The sequence below is a fragment of the Fragaria vesca genome, linkage group LG1 (genome assembly GCF_000184155.1).
Source record: "Fragaria vesca subsp. vesca linkage group LG1, FraVesHawaii_1.0, whole genome shotgun sequence".
NCBI lineage: Eukaryota > Viridiplantae > Streptophyta > Magnoliopsida > Rosales > Rosaceae > Fragaria > Fragaria vesca.
Window position 1 is genome coordinate 5,150,966 of NC_020491.1, and position 9,898 is coordinate 5,160,863.

Here is a 9,898-nt window from a genome sequence, read left to right on the forward strand (position 1 = left end):
GAAAAGTTATATCAAGAGAAAAAAAATGGCATTCCACCATAATTAGAATGAGGTTATGAACGAGAGACATTAAACACACACAATCTAACTTTCGTTTTCGTTCGACTCATCATTATGAAATGCTTTTTTTTGCTTCTCAAATAAGATATCGTGATCAACAACAACCGTAATAATAAAAATCACCGATAAAAATTCATCAAATATCCAATATAATATCATAAAACCTCTTATTTAACACACTAAATTAATTTGACGAACTAAACTTTTGATTCGCATAATATCATAGTCGTCGCCAACCTACACCACCATATATACTTCCCATATTTTCCATATCCAGCTCTCATTTTTGAATACTTCCATATCCAACTCTTATCGTATCATAATCATATCATCCATTCTGTTCTCTTCTCGTAAGTTACAACTATTTACCACAAATACTTTTTTACCAGCCAAACTTTTACCACCTGACCCAGGTCTTCCCCAGGATAAAACCAAAACAAACACCCCTCCCCCCCCCCCAACACACTTTCCTTCCTCTCCCTCCGTTCTGCAGCTCTCTCTCTCCATCTCTGAAAAGACCGAAAAACCAGAAAGCTCTTTTGCCTGCAGAAAAGACCTTTCTGGGTTTTCCGTCAAATGGCCTCCGCCTTCCTCCTCCTCCTCATCACCATCCCCGCCGCGTTATCTCATTCGATCCTCCAATTCCCGCACGTCTCCGACTACGACCGGAAGCTCCGCGCCGACGACAACATCTACTGCGACAGCTGGCGATTCTCCGTCGAGACCAACGACGCCGGGAGCTGGGACAGCATTCCCTCCCGGTGCGTCGCGTTCGTCCAGGACTACATGACCGGCGACCGCTACGCCTCCGACTCGGCGATCGTCTCGAATTTCTCGCTGGCGTTCGGCCAGGGCGTGAAGCTCGGCGGCGACGGGAAAGACTCCTGGGTTTTCGATATCGATGAGACGCTGCTATCCAATTTGCCGTACTATCAGGAGCACGGCTTCGGGTAAGCCTTGATTCGATCCTGACCCTCGGTTTTGATGACTTTTTTTTCTTTTGTGTGTTTGACTAGTTTGGGAAATTGTATGATTGGTGGTTTAATCAAGAATGAGTGTAGGGATGGGATTGTTTTGTCGTGTTGTGGTTGGTAGGGATTAGTAGGCATGTGATTAGAAGCACATGGAGCTCGTCATTCTAGATGGGACTAGCCAATGAGAGGTTGACACTTGGAAGGCATAGGACACATAAGTATTGTGACATGATATAACGTAGTGCTAGGTCCCCACAACTTTACAATATAACAGGTATTAATTTGTCAAAAATGAAAAAAATAAAAGAAAATTTGTAGGGGATTAGGAGAGTGTGTAGGTTACTTATCATTGAGAGCTAGGGTTGAATGTTTGTACCTGTGCTTAGGCAGTTATTGTAACTGTTACTAGTGTTTTCAATATCGTAAAGATTGTCGGGTTCAACAAAATGGATGGCCTTGCGAGATGATTCATAAATTTGTCGATATAAATATAAGAAAATGAAAAAAAGTTTCAAATGAATTTGTGTCGTAAAACCTGTATTGAGGAGAACCTATAGCATTATATCATCTTAGAAGATGAATCTATAAGAATTTTATGGTTTCCTAACCAATGCGGGAATACTAGGTTGTATCAAACAATTTAACTGTGTTATGGATTAGGTGTTTTTTTTTTGCTTATATGGTGAAATTGACTAGGTGCGTGTTGTTACAGAGCAGTGACATTCGATGAGGTATCTTTTGATAAGTGGGTGGATTTGGCTGAGGCCCCTGCTATCCCAGCAAGTTTGAGTCTGTACAAGGGGCTCCAACGGTTGGGGTTCAAGATTTTCCTGTTAACTGGGCGGAGCGAATTTCAGAGAAATGCCACGGTGAACAACCTCGTATATTCAGGTTACAGCGACTGGGAGAGGCTGCTACTGAGGTAACATCAGCCAACCCTTGTCTCCTTGAGCAATACATGTACATTATGTCATCGATTAAAAGAGTAGGATGACTAGCCTCATTGTAAGGATTACTAAGATTTGGTTGATGATGATTACAGGGGACCTTCAGATAAAGGAACACTAGCGACTGAATACAAATCCAAGAAGAGAGCAGAACTGATAAACGAAGGTTTCCGAATTCATGGGAGCTCGGGAGATCAATGGAGTGACTTGTTGGGCTTTGCAGTCGCCCGACGATCCTTTAAACTTCCAAACCCAATGTACTATATTGCGTAAATAGTTCTGTAATATAAATTTAGCATTGCTGTATTTTCTCTTCACTATGTTCATCATGGCCACCATGAATATATTTGATTTTGGTTGCCATTTGGAAAAGCCTTGTACGATAACAATGTCTCTGCTACAATCTTTCAGTTACAGACAATGTAAATCCCATTTGAATTTTATAATTTCTCTTGGAGCTTCAAAAACCACATTGATATTTTTCTGTTTTGGCTATTGATAAAGATGAAAACCATTAAGGCAAGGCAAAGGCCTAGAGCTCTGTGAATTGGGAAATGGCAAATCAAGCTTTTCTGGGTTCACGGATGTCACGTGACACAAAATGATAAACCCTGTTTATAAAGACCACAGTATAATATTCCAACAGAAATGTCACAAGCCAAGCAGTGAAACCAAGTTTTATATTTGATTAATTAGACTAATAATAATTCTTCTATTGCTAATCATCAAAACATAAGCTGGAAAACTTTCTTTTCCAGATTCAGGTAGGAGTTAACATAGAAACTAAATTAGGAGAAGCTCTGAATGATTATTAATACATAAAGAACCACTCACCAACCTCTTGTACAATTACTGGTAGCTCCATAATTTTCATGGAGATGATGATGATGAGCTTGGAAGAACTCCGCCACAAACAAGGGGCTTTGCCCCAGGAATTCGCAGACAATTTAACCCACCTCCAGGAATCAAAGAACACTGTGGCTGAGGTCTCTGCATGTTCCTCCCAGGAATGCAGTTCAATGAGAAATCAAACCCCACATTCCTGTAATACAATTTGGCACATTCCTGGCTGAACCCAGAAAAGAAATTGTAAGCAACAGTAAGATTGACTAGGCTTTTCAGTGAGCAAACCAGGTCTGGTAAAACCCCAGAGAGCTTGTTGTGTGCCAAGTTGAGTACTTCAATTTCTTGGAGGCAAGAGATTGTGTCTGGCAAATGGCCCATCAGAGAATTGAAGCTCACATCAAAGACTTGGATCTCAGAAAAAAGCCCAACTCCTTCAGGAATGCAACCAGTTAGTTGATTATTGAGGAACAAAATCTCCTTCAGTTTGGTGCCCATGAAACCAAAGTTACTTGGGAAGTTGCCACTGAACTTGTTATTAGCTAAGTTGATGACAGAAGCTTGCGCATTCCCTAAACTCTGGGGTAGCTCACCTTCAAATTGGTTGTTGTTGAGAAAAATGGCATCAAGGTTTTTGTTGAAGAGCTCATCAGGAATTGAGCCAGTGAAGCTGTTGAATCTGAGGTCAAGGTAAATGAGGTTGGGAATGTATAATGTGGTTGTGGGGAAGGGGCCTGAGAATTGGTTGTTACTGAGGTCAAGCTCTTGGAGAGAGTTGAGGTCTCTGAAAGTGTCAGGAATTGAGCCTGAAAATCTGTTGCTGTTGAGATGGATCAGGGACATTTCAGTTAGAAAGGAGAGCTCTTTGACAAGAGTGCCTTTGAGATTGGCATGATTGAGATCTATTCCAGCCACAATGGTTTGGCCATCCTCAGAATCTGCACAGAAGACTCCTTTGTAAGAACACACATCTGGTCCAACCCAAGTGTCCAAGACCTTAGTTGGGTCATCAGAGATTGCTGATTTCCATGCCTGGAGAGCAGTGTAGGCTTTGCTAAGGTCTGAGGAGGAAGATCCAGATGGAGGATTTTGGCCATTGATGCCTCCACCAATCCAAACACTGCCACCACCACCACCACCAACAGGGCCAACATTGACTCCAACACCACCACCAACACCAAAACCAGCTTCTGTGGGAATTATAAGCAGAAGCAGGAAAGCCAGAAGCCAGCACTTCATGTTCTCAGTAGAGAAAAAACACTATAATGCTTGCTTGAGGGGTTTTACTTGTGAAGTTGTCCTAATGTGGTTGAGGCATTGAAGAGACAAACTTGTGGGGTTATTTGGTATTGAATGGTGCCTGGTTTCACTTTCACTTCTTTGTTTATGCTTTTTATTTTTGGATTTTACCTTTCTTCTGTAGTATTGTTGACTTGTGAGTGGTGAAGTGTTCAAGGTGATAGAGAAGGTTGGTCAGTTTAGACTTCAGAGTTAATAATATATCCTCACCAAAACATATCAACAATGTAGATTAGTGCTTATGAACTTGCATAATAGTATGCTTTAGCCTCTAATGATTGATAAGTAGGAGAAAGCTAAATGAGAGGAATTCAAGAAACTCTTTTTGATATGAAATTTAGATCAGTACTGTGAATATGCTTAATCCTATGAAAATTCCTACCATGCTTATACCTCTTAATCCTATAAGTAGGAGGTCAAGATCTCAGATAAACAGGTACCTAATCAGAAAGTTATACTTCAATATTTGAAAGGAGACTGTATCTGGATTCTCTTAAAATAGTACAGGAGTATATCCCAAATATGAAAATAGTCTAGAAACCAATTAATGTTAACACCAACTTATACTAAGCCCCATCTGCTTTTGTTCATGGCATTGACAGCCATACCTTATTATGAACTTCATTAATTTCTAGCTGATCCACAACAAAGCTGGGGCAGTATTTGCTGGGCTTTGGGATGGGAAGAAGTTAAAGCATGTATCAATTACCAGCGGCTAGACATAATAATGAATACGTGAATTAGTGAAGACAGTTGATTGTGATCATCTCACTTCTAAGTAATCACAATCTTAGCCTCAGATTAGTACTAAACCCATGTCATATCATTAGCATTTGTTTCAATAATGCAAGATGGAGCTAAATACATGATTATGATGTTGCTAATGATGATGAATTGTATAGCTTCTACTGCAGGGCATAGTAACATGTACTGTCTTGACTATGGAGGTCATGAGGGTCTGGTACACAATGCATTAGGACAAAAGAGAGATTCATGATGTGAACACCAATCAAAAAGCAAGCGCATGCTACAATGGATGGCAGCTAGCTCCCATGGCAAGTCATAATCTCATTCACCAAATCACAAAAAAAGAACAAGGAAAAAAGAAGAAGAAGAAGAAGAAGAGAGATAGGATTGAACTACCCAAGTGCCCAAACTAGAAGTGGAAGCCCTGAAAGTTGTGGTTTACAAAGCTTGGCCACAAGATTTCCACCAACACCAATACACCATTTTCATTTTTGCTACATGTAGTCGGTTGTGCATGAAACAACCTCCCAAGCCCGTAAACCAGCATATATTCCACCATGACCAAGACAATTGAGGCCACCCCGAGGTCCCCATCCATGAGCAGGATGGGCCGGGCTCAACCTCGGTGGTGACACTGAGCCGGGAACGGCAGCAGAAGGCATAGAGAAAGTCTATATTCGAAACAACAGCAAAGACAGTTGTCCCACATCGATTTCCAAGCAAAGAGAACTCACGCTGGGCCATAAATACGGCCCAAGCACCAACTTGTCAGGTATCATTTACTACGATAATAACTATACTTCGCCTGCAAATTCTGACTTGATCATCAGAGGAGGAAAGACCGGAAGCCCCCGGTCATCCTTTTGTTCACAGGTCATCGGGAGGATAACTAATCACCCAGCGGACACGTCATCAGCTTCTGCAACCCTATCCGGGATTGTACAGAAACACTACCCAATTAAATAAGAGAAAATCAAGATGCAGGATCCAGGGAGTAGTTGCATATTAGGTAAAGAACTTAAATTTGATTGACAGTAAATAATATAACAGAGGGCCTTATGCATTATCTTTGTTTTCAGCCATCAATGTATATGAACACAGTTCAGAATTATACCCAAAAAACTCACCTGTCATGTGCTTCTGCTTGTGCTTGGTTGGTGAGCTTATCTAATGGAAAGTTAATGTCAATTCCTCTGTGTTCCCCTATATCCATTTTTATTCATCACATTTGTGGACTGGAATTCTGGAACACTATTGCATCAATTATTGTATAAAGTTTCATTAGATAATAGATACTCATTGCAATAGATCATGTGATCTTTCTATTGGAGGAGATTTAGGTTTTCTGGAAAGATTTGGGCTTCAGAATCTGATTGAACTCTTACGACCCAAAGAAGATAATGGCCCAATGGGACAGTACAAGCTGGTTCTGTAGAGTAGAGGTGAATTGGGGAAATTGTCAGTGAAGTAGTGAACTGATACTGTTTTTTCAACTAATAATAGAGGAATGACAGCAACCAGTCCAACCAGTCAATCAAAATGGCATTGCCAGTAGTTAAACCAAGTTCTTGAAGATAGGGAACATCAGGCAACTGTTGCCAATAATATATTCATGTATCCAATTGAGTCCAAGAGGATTTAAGTTCAATGGGAAGCACATCAATACCAGAATCATCAACAACTACATATTTGTCACTGTCATCGACAACAAACCCAAATGCCAAATGCTGCATTTTCCACTCCACCACTTGGTCCTCCTACACTCAAAGGCATCACTACATTCACATGCCATGTGTGATTACACTTCTACTCATAAATTTGTAATAGTGTTAGATATTTTTCGACTTTAAGTCAAGTTAGTACTAAATAATCTACGTAAATATCAAATACATGAATGGAATTTACTAAAAAGTTATTCTATAAATGTGAATTAACTAAAGAGTTAATATATGAAGATCAATCTAACAAATTGTCAGATAGATAGACCAAATTGATTCTAAGAACAAAAGGTATATCATCCATTCATCCTTTACTGAAAGCTTTGTTTTCTGGGTTCAATTTTGAATTGCTGTTCTAGTTGAAGCTTAGGCCATCCATGTGAGACCTCTTTTGGGTCATTTTTGAAACCCACATTTTGTACTGTTTGATCCTTTTGAGGAATTGGGGACCAGGTTTCAAAAACAAGAAGCTGTACCAAACCATGAGCTAAAGCTACCCTTCCTTCTATTTCTGAAAGACTGAAACTTCCTCTCTCTTTTTTTTTTTGGACTGAAACTTCCTCTCACTGCCTATTTTGGAAGAGCATACCCCAAATTCCTACACATGACCTCAACAAAACTTCACAGTTCACAGTTCACACCATCAAAAAGAAATTTTTCTTCCTTTGACAGATGAAGAGGAATAGCATTAGTCAAGCCAAACATATCCATTTTCCTTTCTTTTTCAGGTACTTATTTTTAAATTTATTACATAAATTTTCTTTTTTGATGCTGTGTCCTAGCTTTTTCAATGCTATTACTAAACAACCCTTAAACCACTATGAGACTTTTGACTCACAACTAACAAAAATCTAATCCCACCAATCACCCCCCTCCACCTATCAGATATCACTAATTACTTCCCCCTAATTAAAACCCCTCCTCTTCAATTTCCCAAATTGACTGTTACAATTTCATTTGCAATTTTATTGAAAACCCAAAATTCCTTGGCATCTAAGTTAACACTAGACCACTCCTTTCTTTCTCTCTCTCTCTCTCTCTCTCTCTCTCTCTTTTTCTGAGTATCCCCAAACTTAGAAAACAAAGCCCACCTCTCGAATATTCCCCAGAATCCCTTGTTTCCAACCTCAGAGCTCTTACCCGATCGGTACCCTCAATCAAATTCGGCAGCTTGATCGTAAAGTTCGGATCTTTTTGTAAATTGGAGATTTTTTTTTGTTTGGGAGATTTGGGAAATTAGGGTTTGGTTTTGTAAAGATTGGATTTTTGGTGGGTTAGGGTTTTGGTGGGAGATGAGGATCGAGCAATTGGATGAGCCGGAGTTGGATCGGAGTGAAGGGAGGCAGATTGTGAGGGTTGACGAAGCGAAGAGAGCTCTTGTCGGAGCCGGGGCTCGGATCCTGTTTTACCCGACCCTTTTGTATAATGTGCTTCGGAATAAGATGGAAGCTGAGTTCAGATGGTGGGATGAAGTTGACCAGGTTTCTGATCCTTTGACTTTTTTGTACCCTGTTTTTCATGTTGTGTGTGTTGTTGGAATTTTTTAATTTTTGTTTTGAATCTATATTTGTTGTATGAATTTGATTAGGCTGATTTTTTAAAAATTTTATTCTGTTTAATTTGATTATTTTTCTGATATATAATTTGGTATATTGGATTTTAGAGTTCTTTATCAGGGTTCTTGAATGATATGTGATTGTGTATTGCTGTTATGTAAGTTTTAGTTGAAGTTTGTCAGTAGAGAAAATGTGTGATATGGGATATATACAGTTGGTTGATTTTAGTTCTGCGGTTGTGTATGTCAGTGTTACTTGGATTGTGAAAACATGAGTTTGCTTATTTTTATGGTGTTTAATGGATGAGTGGTGTTGTTTTGTTCTTTCAGTTTGTGCTCCTTGGCGCGGTTCCATTCCCCAAAGATGTTCCCCAGCTGAAACGACTTGGTGTTGGAGGTGTTATCACGCTCAATGAACCTTATGAAACATTGGTTCCTTCCTCTCTGTATCATGTGAGTGTGACTTCTATTGATTGTCAGTTAGTACTAGCGTGTTTGATATACAGTTTATTTGCTTGTTGTGTTTGGATGATATGAATGTGTTAAACCATCTAATTTTTGTGTAAAGAACTTATTGAGAGATAAAATTTAGCTTCTTATCTTTTTTTTCCCTCGAACAAAGAACACGAAAGAGAAAACATCAGAACAACATAAATTTGTATTTCTTCTTTCTATTTCTGATCAAACAACGATACTGCATTCATGTCTTTACAGTTTATCCCTGTTTAGATTCTGCTCTCATGCTTTTGATATGTTTGATGAGTTTCAGGCCCATGGAATTGAGCATGTAGTAATCCCCACACGTGATTATCTCTTTGCGCCTTCATTTGAAGATATCAGCAGGGCAGTGGAGTTCATTCACAGTGAGTAACTTTATCCCACCTTTATTCTTGTTTGTAATGTCTTAGTTAGGTTTGTCCAAATGTTATAACCATTTGTTTTCATGTATACAGAGAATGCATCATATGGTAGAACTACTTATGTTCACTGCAAAGCAGGTCGGGGAAGGAGCACTACCATTGTGCTTTGCTATTTGGTAACAATTTCTTTCAAATTCAGCTTTTTTTATTAGCTGAAGAGTTATTGATCATAAACCCTTCTAGACCAATTGGATACCAAAGGATTGACTCGATTTGCTGTCTGTAGGTGGAATACAAGAATATGACACCGTCTGCTGCCCTGGAGTATGTGCGATCCAGAAGGCCTCGTGTGCTACTTGCCCCCTCACAGTGGAAGGTTTTTTTGTTTTTCTTGATTTTAAGCATTTTGTTTAAATCTGCAACATCGTTAGATGTTTTGGTCAGTGCCAGTAACCGGATTCATTATATCCCATTCCCACACAACTCTTAATAAATGTGCAGGCTGTTCAAGAATACAGCAGATGTTGTAGAGCTACCAGTGCATGCTCTCCCTCAGGAGATGCAGTTCTTATTACGAAAGATGACCTTGAAGGGTATCATGGCTGTTATGACAATACTGCTGGTAAGCAGTTGACAATGGTACCTAAGATGGTGAAATCCAGTCCCATGATAGCACGGTTGTCCTGCCTTTTTGCGTCCTTGAAAGTTTCCGGTGGACCAGTCACAAGGCGGCTGCCAGTTCCAGAGCCACGCGCTTGCTGAGCCCCTAATAGAAGAAGTGGCAGGAGTTGTTTGTTTGTACAGTCGAGGAACAATTTTGGAAGTTTTACGAAGTTCCAAGGTTTTCGGTATCTTCATGTTCATTGAGAGAGAAGGTAAATGAAGAAAATAAGGG

The 9,898-nt window shown here is 39.7% G+C and overlaps 3 protein-coding genes across 3 annotated transcripts; 2 read left to right on the forward strand and 1 right to left on the reverse strand.

Annotated features, from left to right (window-relative positions):
• The first annotated feature begins 514 nt into the window (after positions 1 to 514).
• On the forward strand, positions 515 to 2,427 carry LOC101302001 (acid phosphatase 1-like). The gene is made up of 3 exons (XM_004287446.1): positions 515 to 1,010; positions 1,747 to 1,956; positions 2,077 to 2,427. Exons 1-3 carry the CDS (start codon positions 637 to 639, stop codon positions 2,252 to 2,254), a joined length of 762 nt encoding a protein of 253 aa, XP_004287494.1. The 5' UTR covers positions 515 to 636; the 3' UTR covers positions 2,255 to 2,427.
• Positions 2,428 to 2,648: 221 nt separating this feature from the next.
• On the reverse strand, positions 2,649 to 4,063 carry LOC101307931 (leucine-rich repeat extensin-like protein 4-like). The gene has a single exon (XM_004288852.1). The coding sequence runs from the start codon at positions 4,061 to 4,063 to the stop codon at positions 2,852 to 2,854; it is 1,212 nt and encodes a 403-aa protein (XP_004288900.1). The 3' UTR covers positions 2,649 to 2,851.
• A 3,518-nt stretch (positions 4,064 to 7,581) lies between these two features.
• LOC101302292 (putative dual specificity protein phosphatase DSP8-like) lies at positions 7,582 to 9,898 on the forward strand. Its single transcript, XM_004287447.1, has 6 exons — positions 7,582 to 8,069; positions 8,474 to 8,596; positions 8,913 to 9,006; positions 9,097 to 9,179; positions 9,290 to 9,379; positions 9,505 to 9,898. The coding sequence occupies exons 1-6, from the start codon at positions 7,881 to 7,883 to the stop codon at positions 9,763 to 9,765; spliced, it is 840 nt and encodes a 279-aa protein (XP_004287495.1). The 5' UTR covers positions 7,582 to 7,880; the 3' UTR covers positions 9,766 to 9,898.